At 40.0% G+C, this 13,288-nt stretch overlaps 1 protein-coding gene across 1 annotated transcript; it reads left to right on the forward strand.

Annotated features, from left to right (window-relative positions):
- The first annotated feature begins 302 nt into the window (after nucleotides 1-302).
- Nucleotides 303-2,897, forward strand: LOC137858005 (very low-density lipoprotein receptor-like). The gene is made up of 2 exons (XM_068685347.1): nucleotides 303-1,691; nucleotides 1,919-2,897. The coding sequence occupies exons 1-2, from the start codon at nucleotides 303-305 to the stop codon at nucleotides 1,937-1,939; spliced, it is 1,410 nt and encodes a 469-aa protein (XP_068541448.1). The 3' UTR covers nucleotides 1,940-2,897.
- Nucleotides 2,898-13,288: the final 10,391 nt, after the last annotated feature.

The raw sequence follows: 13,288 nt of genomic DNA on the forward strand, positions 1-13,288 counted from the left end.
ATCCGAACGCAGGTAGACCAGGAGACCGGCGGCGCCGGGACCAGCGGCGCCGCGATCTCGCCGCGCCGTCGGGACTTCGGAGCGCCCATCCGACCGGCGCTTGAGCAGACCGGACACCGGCCCGGAAACACGGTACACAGGCCTCACGGTGAGACGCGGTACTCCCGCTGAGGGACGCGTGAAAACGGTGGGAAACGGGGTTTCGCGGCGGGACGTGGAATTGCGGAGGGCCGCGGGAAACGGAGTTGCGGCGGGACGTGGAATTGCGGAGGGCCGCGGGAAATTGACGTGATCACGGTGTGATGCGGGACATCCGAGATCGAGCTGCTACAGGAGACCAGAGGCATCAGTGGACAACGGCAGCCGACTCTCACCGTGTGGCGAGTCGGCACAGAGCAGAGGGGCGGACATCAGGACCCTGCAGCCTGTCTGACGTAACCATGGAGGCAGCGGCGGCTGTGCTGCTTCTCTTTGGCATTCTTTTTATAATAGGTTTATCTTGCAATGCAAAAAGGACTATTCGTCCCCAGATCGGTGTTATAACTTGGTTTCTGGATAACATTCCGTGGGGTTGCCTCATTCTACGGACTATTAATGACGATTTAGCTCTATTGCAGGGCAGGAGTGCAGAGACACAGATTACACTGCCAAATGACCACCGGCAGGCTCGTTCACAAACAGCTTCTAGGATTGCAGCTGGCACTGCCTGCAGCCATATAGCAGACGTTACACTTTCTTTCCTAACTAGTAATCATGTGTCTTATCCATTTGTGGTGAATGGTCAGTGGCAAAAAGAAAAGGGGGAGAGTAAGGGGCGGCAAAGACAAAAACGGTACCAGGAGGATGCCACTGACACTACTAGCACGGGTAATAGGAGTAGTATAAGTGACATAGGTGCAGGGCGGCGGCAGGCACTGCCGCGCTGTGGGGCATTCTGCCTGCTGCTCGCCCTCACCTGCCTGTGCACTGCTGCCGACAGTGCTAGAGCAAAATGTGAAGTCTGCTCAGACGGCAGTGATGAGAGTGCTTGTGTGAAGAAGACGTGTGCTGAATCTGACTTTGTGTGCAACAGTGGTCAGTGTGTGCCAAACAGATGGCAGTGTGATGGGGATCCGGACTGTGAAAATGGGTCTGATGAGATTGCTGATCTGTGTTATATGAGAACATGCCAGGTAAATGAAATCAGCTGTGGTCCTCAGTCAACCCAGTGTATCCTGGTGTCCTGGAAATGTGATGGTGAAAAAGACTGTAACAGAGATCCTGATTGCAAGGATGGAAGTGATGAAATTAACTGCCCTTCTCAGACCTGCAGGTCAGACCAGTTCAGATGTGAAGATGGGAACTGTGTCCATGGGAGTAGGCAGTGCAATGGTGTGAGAGACTGTCTGGATGGCACTGATGAAGCAAACTGTAACAATGTTATTCAGTGCTCTGGACCTGGCAAATTCAAGTGCAGAAGTGGAGAATGCATAGATACCAATAAAGTGTGTAACCAGCAGAGAGACTGCAAGGACTGGGGTGATGAGCCCCTGAAGGAATGCAACATAAATGAATGTGACTGTCCAGCTGGGTTTGACTTTGTAGAAAAGAGAAACTGTGGAATTGATGAATGTCAAAACCCTGGTATCTGTAGTCAAATCTGTATCAACCTGAAAGGTGGCTACAAATGTGAACGTAGCCGTGGGTATCAGGTGAATCCTGCTACAGGAACCGGGAAAGGGCCATACCAGTACAAAAACACAAATAACACCTGTGATTACAATGACGCTGCTAAGCAGGGTTTAGGAGTTTATAGCATGGAGACAAGGGGTAACAACTACAGTGTTTGGAACAATTGTACAGCTTTGGCCTTGCCTCCTGATGTGCTTCTGATTTGTGGGGATGGGGCCTGGCATGGTATCCCTGCAAATGCTATCAGATGTCCATGTTACTTAGATAAACTCATTGTATTTGCTCCTAGCTTGCTACAGTTGCGTGAGATCACCAGACATAAATGGGCATTGCTTGCATCGGATTGCAATGATAATGTTGAATTGTGTGGGGTTGCAGCTAGAGCGGCATTAGCAATTTCAGGGCCTGGAGTGGCATCTGCGGCCGCACGTAACAACTTAGAAAAATTGGAATGCTGGGCCGAGAGGCAAGCCTATGCCACGACAGAGATACTTGAGGAGATGTTACCAGATCAAAATAGTCTGAGACATCTGCTTTTACAGGATCAAGCTGCTATTGACATCTTGCTTTTGGCTCAAAGGAATGGGTGTGAGGACTTTAAGGGAATGTACTGTTTAAACCTTTCTGATCATAATGAGTCAATTCACAAATCCATTACTTTCCTGCAAGAGCATATGAGAAAAATTCAGTATGGTATCAATCCTTTCAATCAATGGTTCACTGACTTGTTTGAAACAAGGTCTAGATGGTTGCTGGGTTTAGTCACAAGGGGATTAAGAATTTGGTTTATGGTGGTGGTAATCATCGTTGTGTGTTGTAAGTATAGCTAAAGAGTCACTTGTAAAACTGCTGTGTCGGGCTTGGTTTGCTCAAAAGAAGAAGGGGGAATTGTTGAGGGATTTCTTGAAACAGCAAAAATCCCATGGCTTGCTGTAGCTGAGCAAACCAAGCTACCAGGGCAACTATGAGAAGTTCCCATGACAGTGTTCCCACATCGCCCAATTGAGGAATTCAGAAAAATATTGTTACCAGTAGCTGGCTTCAAGGGCAAGGTCTATGTGACTGCTAATAACAAGGGGGTTGTTTTCTTGCAGGTGGGGTTGTTTTCTTGCAGTTGTTTGTCTGAGTGCTTTTGACCAATAATCTTGTGTGAAACACTGTCCACCCCTGTTAAGTTCTCTATAAAAGTTAGGCTATTCGGGCAATAAAATGGAGCATGATCTGACTCTACTGGGTGTCTGTCGTGCTTTCGGCCGTGCTTCCTGCAACACAGAAGGAATCTAAAAGAAGTCTTCAGACTTCTTTAAAAAATGCAGAACATCACTGTGGTATTAGTGTTTCACAGATGTGAAGTCATATTCTGTATTTATTAGATCTGATGAAATTTAATGTTTTTGTTGTTGTTGTTTGTTGTTGTTTTGTAATACCCTTTTATAAATATTACTAAGAAGCAGTCATTGTTTTCTCTGGGGTTTGGTCAATTAACAAGAAAAAGATTAAAAAAACACTTTGGTATTTATATTCCAGGCCTGCAAGGTCTCAGAATCAGCGAGCATGAGGATTCAGATGAAGCTTTTGCAGATAGAAATTTTACTGGAGAGTAAACAAAAAAAAATGTAATGTCAGAAATCTCTCTCCTCAGTCTTGCTAGAGCTGATCTTAGAAGCATTGGCGTTGATGTTTCAAACTGTCCTTTCTTCTACAAGAAACGAAGTTGGCACTTCCACTGTCACATCTTAGAATTGCTCACTCAGCTCCTGAAAGAAAATCATTGCTAATGAAACTGGGGTTGCCTGACCAAAAAAAAAAAAAAAAAGTCCTGAGAACACTGTTGGTTTCCTTTTGATGTCAGCTGATGATCTAGCTTCATATGATGCCATTTCCACTCTATGGTGTTATGACTGTGTTACTATAGTGTTATTAACAAATGTGTGTTGTTGAAATAGATAACAACTGCCATTAATTGTTTCTAAAGAATTGTGGTCAGACTATTAAAATATTGATCTTTGCTTTCATGGACTGTTTTTTTTAAAGGGAGAGTCTGAAGGGCTTTACTTTCAGGGACAAAGTCTTGCCCCATAGGTAGGTCTTACTTGACTAAGAGGACAACAAACAGAGTAGGATTGATATTTTTTACTTTCACTGGGTACAACACGTTTGCTTTACTTTGCATACCTTTTAAGTATGGTTACTTAGATGGTGAGCAGAGATCTCCGAAGTAGTATATAGAAGTATACAAAATGTGCTTACAACAAAATGCCCTTTTCCTTACTCAGTTGCAGGAGCTATGCAGGCCTTATAAATAATAAAGGTAATAATTGCTACCTTGCTTATGATACTGTGAATCAAATTTATGGTGCATTTACCTTGATAAAATCTGATATTAGGTCATATTAAAATAAATAAAAAAAGGTTTTGGATATGCGTATGTTTAACACATTTTTTGCTATCAAATTATTAAGACAATTTCATAGTTATTTGCTGGTGTATAATTTAGATAAGGAGATATAAGACTAGTCACACTTCATATGTGGAGTGTAAAAATACTCACCAGAGCATCTCCCTTAACATTCTCCATGGTGGAGTAACTGTATGTAGCTAGGATCACTTGGTCAGGAATGTGAAGTATATTGGTTTCCTGTGCAATGTGAAGCATTGGAAAATGTCAAATGCAGGATAATGTTTTATTGTCATAATATACTAAGGAAGATATGTTGGCTTGTTGTACATGGACAGCGTGGATGTATTTGCAAGCAGTGAGTATGGTAAATATATTCATAAATACCTGTTTGTTTGAGTGCATCTTGCAAATTAGACACAGTCTTTGTTAGGCAGTTGGTAGCAGAACTTTTAATATTAAGCTAATAGTGACATGCAGACATGAAAGTGGGTTATACAGTGTACTATTTTCACAATGAATTAGGAGTTCAAACTTAATATGGTATATTTCTTGTGACTTATCAAAAGAGAATAAAAAAATTGAACTGAAGAACAGAGCTCGAATTACAGGTGCATGTGTCAATGAAATTAAGAGCTCAAGCTATTATTTCTTATGACAGAGGATAAAAAAAAAAACAAAAACAAAAACAAAAAACTTGGATTCTGTACTTAAAATATCAGAATAGATGCAAAGATTATCGTGTTGCCCCAAATGAGGAAACTAATAGAAGGATATTACTTCCACCTTGGAGGTTTCTATTCAATTTGTGCCTTGTTAGAAACTCTTTGAAAACACTGTTCATACCCCAGAATATCATAAAATGGTTTGGGTTCAAAGAAACCTTGAAGATCATTTAATTCCAACTCCCCTGCCATGAGTAAGGAAATCTTCCACCAGACCAGGTTGCTGAAAACCCCATCCAACCTTACCTTAAAAACTTCCAGGGATGGAGCATGCATGGGAGTGTATATGTATAAAAATATACGTATAAAAAAAATTTATAGTATAACATAGATAAATGTATATGTATACATTTATAGTATATATAAAACTAGTTAAAATCAACAGGATTCCAGAGCCAACTCTGTGCCCCTAGTAGCTCTGCATTTTTTTCCAATGAGATTATCAATTTTTTTTTGTTGACAACATGTGTTTCTTTAATGCCATATTGTTCTGAAGATCTGTGAGAGAGGTGAATAGAGGCTGCACTGTTTTGTACAGTCTGAAAATTGCAGATGTGTATAGGAACAATGGTTTTCATCCCAGTCCTTCTATTCTTTATTGGCTGATCCCTGTAAACAAGCATCTTCTAATGCATGTGTGTGAATAAGTATTGTGCGCTCTTAGTTTTTTTAGCATATAGGAAGTGGGTGTATAGGTAGTTGCATCAATACTTAAGAGATCCTTCAGTTACTATTATAGAGAAAGTATTGTAATGAAATGACCATACAATTCACATCTCAGTAAATTAACACTGATTGAGTTACCTACCATGATTCATATGTTTTCACCTGCATGTCTTTCATTTTTGTCTGTATTTGCTTTCTATGTATTTGTGTAGTTTTTACCACTGTAGTGTCTGAACAACATATAAAAATGAGTAATGTAAATTCCTGTTATATTAAGACCTTTCATATAGTAAATATAATTTATATCCTGTTTAAGGGTATTTCACATTGCCATAATACAGACAAAGAGGCCACAGTACAAGACCAAATCAATATGTATGTAGTTCATCGGTCTATGAAGCAATCTGTAATACTGTGGAAAGAACACAGAGAAATTAAGGGTTTTTCTTCTTGGAAAAATCAGTGTTAAGTATGAAGTGATGGACTATGCTGTACAAATATAGGCAGTTGGAAGATATTTTCAAGCCAAAATGCAAAACTGTACAGTATCTAAGACTCCCTCTCCATGAAATTAGGGAATGTTTAAGAAGCAGAATATATATGACTAGGTAGAAGACATGTTGCCTCTGATACTGAAACTTGCTTCACTTATTTTTTTGTATAGCACTGCATTGTGGAGTGTGAATATACCTTCAGATTTTACAAGGGCTGTCTTTGTTCAAAGTAGCTTAATCCATTTTCAGAATGGGATAGAATGCCTTTACCTTCTGTATGGGAAGGACATTTATAGTGGGAGTTAGCAAAGAGTTGGCTCTGAATTGAGACTAGTTTTCCTTTATTTTGACTTCCTTGTGTAGGCAAACCCTAAGTATGTACTCAATTTAGACTGTAAGGGAAGAAATTCAACCTAAGCACAACTTCAGGAAGGAAGTACTTCCAGGCTGTGCTAGACTTGGAATATACTTCCTATCTTTGGCTTGTGACCTTCCTGTTCTACCTTTTAAATATTGAGTGAAAAATATTTGCAGTAATGCAAGAACTGAGAGAAGAGACCTTATAAATGTGTTAAAAGGCATCACTGCAGTTTTAAAACTCTTCCTACAAAATAAAAAAACAAGCGTGGACTTTCACCACTACACTAGTGTAGTAAATGTAATCAAACTTCCTGTTGCTATTATACTGTGTTTTCCAGGAAGAGAAATGCTGTAAAGTTCCTCCAGTTCAAATTGTGGAAATGTCTCTCTAGTTTCCAAACACTGCTTAATGGAGTTGACACAGCAATTCAAAAGCTACATCCACTAGCCAAGGTGGAATTAGACTTTCTGCTAAAAGAAGGGGAACAATGAAAAATATTGACCTCCTGAACAGACTGAGGCTTTCTTTATAGTCCAGATATTGTAGCTGCTTTGTGTCACATATTTTCTGAATAGATTTCCCTGGATAGAATTTATTTTTTTCTGACTTAGCATTTTCCTTTCTTAAAGAGCCTTATGTTCCTTTTTGTATGATCCATTGGACACATTAAATAATTATACAATCCTCTAATCACTATTTGTTAGCTGTCTGGAGTCAGATCTTATTGCTAGGCAACTAAACAAGAAATCTTTGTATTAAGCATTTTGCTGTATCCATGGCTGACCCTATGCTTATGTATACATACATCTATAAAATTATGTAATTGCAGGTGTAAACTCCAAATGTAAACGTGCTGCATATATTATGTGTACTGAATTAATATGAAAACTGAATCATTTGTAGTCAAAACAGTTTGGAAAAAGGCAATGATTTTTTTTTTCTTTTCTAGAAGTCTTTCCCTCGTGTAACCAGCTTCAAGGACAGCCTTGGTGCATAAAATTACTTTTGTCTTTGGGCTCTTAAAATATTTATACTTGTATATTTTCCACCACGATCTATATCTTTTTACATCAGGATACCTTGGTATTCTTATTAATGTCTTTGTAATATATTGATTACTCTAATTCTGTGTTTGCAAGCTTTCCAAAGGAGTCGTCATAAGACAGATCAGTTATTCTGAAAAAAACAGCAGCAGGGCTTCATCAGGCAGTACAGAAAAGTCTTCCTGCATTTTTAACACAGCTTAAACATTTAATAATTTCATGAATTCATATCTGCCACCTTAGTGTTTGATTGCATTTCCAGCGCCATTTTGCCTGTCTTCTAGTAACGAAATGTCCTCACTACAATCACCATGTTATTACTAAAGATTTATTTTTTTTTTTTAAACTTGTGTCATTTTTACAGCTAGAGTATCTCCATTCTGCCACAGAGAAAAATGCTTCTGCTATCACCAAATGGCACAACCATTTTCAAAAATAATTTTATATTGATTTTAGCCAATTCATGTCATGCAATTTAACTTACGTTTTTGTATGTGTAATTTGTGTGTCTCAGTTTTAGAAACATAGAAGAATTTAGGTTGGAAGGGGTGTTTGGAAGTCATTTAGTTCACAGTCCTGTTGAATGCATGGTTAATTTCAGAGGCTCCGGGCCTTGCCCTATTTAGTTTAAAAAATCTGCACAAATGGAGTTTCCATAGCCTCTCCAGGGCCTTGCTGCAATGCTTAGCCTCTCCCATGGTGAGGAATTTTTGTCCTTGTGCACAGTCAGAATTGCCTCTCGTTCTTTCACTGTTCACCTCTGGAAAGCGTCTGCTTTTCTGTTCTAACTCCTCTGTAGCTTGTAGAAAACTACATTTGTGTTCCTCATAGCTTTTTTGTTGTTGTTTTGTTTTGTTTTGTTTTTGTACTAGTTAAACAACCCCAGATCTTTTCATCTCAGTTTATGTAATGTGCTCTAATCCCCTTGCCATCTTAGTGGCCTGCCTCTGGACTACTTCCAATTTGTCAGTGTCTCTCTCATACTGAGTGCCCAAACTGGCCTCAGTGTTCTTTAACAAACGGCCTCCCAGCTGCTGAGCAGACAGGAATAAAAGCTTCCCCCAGTATGCTGGCTATGGGCATGTTAACGCAGTCTGGTATGGGGCTGGCCTTCATGGCTGCAGAGCTGCGTTGCTGACTCCTGAAGCCCCCTGTCCTGTTGGGTGATCCTGCTCAGAAGGTCATCTCTGATCAAGGGCTTCAGTGTGCTTGGATCCACACAAACACCGTAGGTGATGGCAGGGCAAATCTTACAGACATTGATTAGGCACGTGACTGTAATCATTGTTATTAGATGATCACTAGCTGACTGAATGATTTAGACAGGTTTTTGAGTAAAATCTTGGGACAGAACACGTGCCTTCCACTGCCCAATTTAAGCTGTGTTCTGAGTAACACTTTAAACCTGATTCTGATCCTCAGTATCTAGAGAAGGAGCTTATGAATACTCGTTTTAATTCTGACTGGCTCACACAGGTACACCTAAAGTTGGTTAGTATAAATAAAGGAACTGAGCTGAGCCATTTTCAGTTCTAATTTTGGTTCAGCTATGATGAAAGTTGTTCCACCGTCCTTCCTGTTCAGATCAGAAATAGATTGGTAATTGACTCATGTTAGAAAATACAGCATTTAAAAATAGAAATGATCGCATGCTGTGGGCAATCCCATGGAATGGTGCTTCAGGTGGAGGTAGGGTTTAAACCCTTTTTTCCGCTTTCCTGTCACAACACTGCTTTTATTTGTGTTTCTCACACAGCACCACTGCTTTCCTCAGCTCTTCAGTCTTGCTTGCCCTATTTAGGAACTGAGTCAATCTGGCAAGAAAAATGAAGGAGATGGAGAAGAGCTGCAGGATGGCACTATAGTTAATGTTTTAGTGGTGCTATCATCTGTGCCAAGGATGTGAGAGACTGAAAGGGAGATGCTGAAACCCTCCCAGTCTTGCCCTTCTGGAAGGGCATATGTTTCCAAGGGAAACATATGATGATGGGGTCTAGAGGACATTCAAACTCTGTAGAGTGCATCCTTCAACTTTGTTTCATTTGGAGGATATCTGGATGCGCTCTGATCTATGCCATGTCAACAAGGGAAAGAGGGAATGAACAGGAGGTTTACTTCAAAAGGATACTCCTGATGTGAACATAAGGACTCATGTTGATGGATCTGTTGAGTGGATGGTGCCAAAAGCTAACATGCTCAGCCAGACTGTAAGGAAGAAGTATCTTCTCCCCTTTAAAAATGAATTATCTCTATATTCACTGATGATTAGCAAATTATGCCAGCATTTATTCCTTCTGATAGGAAGAGAAAGAGGGAAAACATAGTACAAAATAGGGGTGTTAACAGTGGAAGCCATCTGTAGTTGGGTTAAAAATCAAGAACTAATGTAATAAGTGATGATATTCTGTTTCAATACCAAAATGGAGAGTACATGGACAAAAATGTGTCTTCTACATATGCAATTTTACTGTTTGAAAGCCTTCAATATTTACCTCTATATAAAGCCAACTAAGAGAATTTCCCCTGATTTCAAATTTTTTCATCTTCTCCATAATTCCTGAGAATTCATAAATTTAAGTATGAAATCCAGCACACCACTTGATTCTATAGCATTAGTTGCAGACAATGCTGTTATTATTTGTATTCTGAGTTATTTCTGTAAAATATTATGGCAGCAAATACAGAGAAATATGATACTTCTGTAATAATGATGGGACTGAAGATGGTTACGTTATGCAAACCCTTGTGAAATTAGTAAAATTAAGGATTTCTTGCCATTTCTTAAGAACAGCAGGTGAGCAGTATTTAATTTCTTTGAGATGGAAGGTTTTCTAAATTTTCACAGAACCATCTAGGTTGGAAGAGACCTCCAAGATCACCTAGTCCAACCTCTGACCTAACACTAACACTGTTCCCTCAGGACCCTGGGATTCTTCTCATCAGGTCCCATAGACCTGTACCTCTTTGGATTCATCAGCTGGTCTCGAACCTGCTTTTCGCTTACAGTGGGTGGGACTCTGCTTTCCCAGCCTCCATCTATGGGTTCAGAGAAAGGCTGCCCCGTGCAACCCTGCCTCGACCCGTTTTTTCTCCAGATCTCCAAGGGTCAGAATCTCTCGTTAAGAAAAAGAAAAGCCCACCAACAAAACCAAACCAGACCAATTCAGAAGGCTAAAGCAGTCAAAACTGAAGTACCCATCACAGAATCACAGGATTTCTAGGTTGGAAGAGACCTCAAGATCATCGAGTCCAACCTCTGACCTAACACTAACCAGCCCTCCACTAAACCATATCACTAAGCTCTACATCTAAACGTCTTTTAAAGACCTCCAGGGATGGTGACTCCACCACTTCCCTGGGCAGCCTGTTCCAATGCCTCACAACCCTTTCGGTAAAGAAGTTCTTCCGAACATCCAACCTAAAACTCCCCTGGTGCAACTTTAGCCCATTCCCCCTCATCCTGTCACCAGGCACGTGGGAGAACAGACGAACCCCCACCTCGCTACAGCCTCCTTTAAGGTACCTGTAGAGAGTGATAAGGTTGAGCCTCCTGTATAAGAAGCCTCCTCTTTTCCAGGCTGAGAGCGATAAGGTTGAACCTCCTCTTCTCCAGGCTGAACAACCCTAGCTCCCTCAGTCGCTCCTCGTAGGACTTGTTCTCCAGACCCCTCACCAGCTTTGTTGCCCTTCTCTGGACTCTCTCGAGCACCTCCATGTCCTTCTTGTAGCGAGGGGCCCAAAACTGAACACAGTACTCGAGGTGCGGCCTCACCAGAGCTGAGTACAGGGGGACGATCACCTCCCTAGCCCTGCTGGTCACAGTGTTTCTGATACAAGCCAGGATGCTGTTGGCCTTCTTGGCCACCTGAGCACACTGCTGGCTCATATTCAGCCGACTGTCCACCATCACTCCCAGATCCTTCCCTGCCAGGCAGCTTTCCAACCACTCATCTCCCAGCCTGTAGCTCTGCTTGGGGTTGTTGCGCCCCAGGTGCAGGACCTGGCACTTGGCCTTGTTGAACTTCATACAGTTAAATTTTGTTGAGTTTCAGTCACCACCTTCAGCTTCCCATTTGGGAAAGAAGAGTATAGTCTAGCATGCCACATTTGGAAAGTCTCTGACCCGCCAGCGTTTGAGCTTTGATATCTTACCGTGGACATCTTTTTAATCATATGAGCAACTGTAACCATTGTTTGATTATTATGTGCTATCTGGTTCCTCATTTTTTTTTTTTTTTTTCTTTGAAAAAAGGCTTCAGCATATGCAAGAGTTAATTAATTCCCTGTGGGTTTTTGTATTATCTTCAACTCTCAGTCTGATTTTCTGAATCTTTCTATGTGTTCCTATCTATTCAGCAGCTAAGCAACTATGCTAAAAAAAAGTCTCTGTAAAATACCAAAATGGCATTTCCCTCCTCCAGCCTTTTGTAGAGTAACTGCAACAGGGAGGATCAGGAATTTTACTGCCAGCTGATTTGAGATCCATGAGAACAAATAAGTACACATTTTTTACTTGTTATCTTTGTTCATTATAATTGATTGAAATGAAACTTAAAATTATGTTTCTGCTGAAGGCTTGTGAGAAATGGTGGTTTTCAATATGCATTTAAGACTGAAACATCTATCAGCAGCACTGTAAAATTGATAAATTAGCTCTGCTAAGGATGTGTTACACCAGTGAGAGCTCCTCAGCATGTCTGATGGTGAGACCAGAGGCTACTTTAATTAAAATTTTGGATACAGATGGAGAAGAACAATAATTTATGTGCAATGGGACAATTTATGCACAATGAATTAGTGTAATATACAAGTTAAAAGCACCCTTTTTTGAGAAAGCAACGAAAAAGAAAGTATAACATTATGTACTAAGGTCTGACTGCACAAATGCTCACCTTTACCAAGATTATTCACTGCACATTCAAGTAGATTGCAGAGAGACTTTGCTGGGGGAAAGTTACTTGTTCTTGAGAATAACTTCGGTGATTCTGTAGGGCCATGATCTGATCTGTATTGTGAAATATGCTTACTGCGTTCATATGTATTATATAATCTGTAAACTGTCTTGAGGTAGAACAAAATCTTTAAAGATACTCATACAATCTAATTTATGATATTCATAAATGTTATCACTGAGGAAGTAGAACCGAATTTTCCTGAACTTCACCTCCATAAATAATAATTGTCAAAAGGCTCTTCAGGATGAAACATCACATCTTTTTTTCCAGTGCCTTGTGACAAGTTTTACAATCAAAATGTTAGACCGAATAATTTTTCTTCTTTGGAAAGAGTTTATTATAATCGTCTACACACCCAGACTGTTTTCCAGTTTTCATAAGTAGCTCTGAGGCCACAATATGTGGTTGAAGTAAAGGAAATTGAGGTAGTATTTGCACCTGCTAATACAAACACAGCTGTTCCACCTCTTACTAGTTAGATAAAAATTCTGTCTGTAAAGTTCAGTTCTGGAACTAAATATCAAAGATCAGCAATGTTAAAAGTATGTGTTTGTTTGTTTAGTTTGTTTCCTGTGATAGTTTATAGCTTTTCTGCACATAAATTGTCAATTCCATTTGCATAAAGACAACTTAAACAGATAATTCTTTTGCCTCTGCAGCTTAACAAAATAAGCTGTCAGAAGCCATTCTTTTTTGTCAAGTGCAGTTATGTCTTTATGGAGTGCATTGCTGCATACAAGCATTAAATAGGGATGCATTTTTAATTTTTTTTATTTACTTATTTATTTTGTCATCCTTCTAATCAACCTGGCTAGGATGGCAAATACTTTTAAATGTGTACCAGGTGTTATTGAGAAATTTTGCAGATTGGATTCATTTATTTCTCCATGGAAAGCAAATTCACTAAAGTATTTGATTTTTTTCCATTAATCAAAACTCGTTGTTTTTTTTTGTTTTGTTTTGTTTGTTGTTGTT

Source organism: Anas acuta, chromosome 5 (genome assembly GCF_963932015.1).
Source record: "Anas acuta chromosome 5, bAnaAcu1.1, whole genome shotgun sequence".
NCBI lineage: Eukaryota > Metazoa > Chordata > Aves > Anseriformes > Anatidae > Anas > Anas acuta.

Bases quoted from the DNA above. Each gene is read 5' to 3' on its own strand.
- LOC137858005 (XM_068685347.1), top strand. From the start codon at position 303: ATGCGGGACATCCGAGATCGAGCTGCTACAGGAGACCAGAGGCATCAG. The intron at 1,692-1,918 runs GTGAATCCTGCT...AAATGCTATCAG, and splicing joins AACGTAGCCGTGGGTATCAG to ATGTCCATGTTACTTAGATA.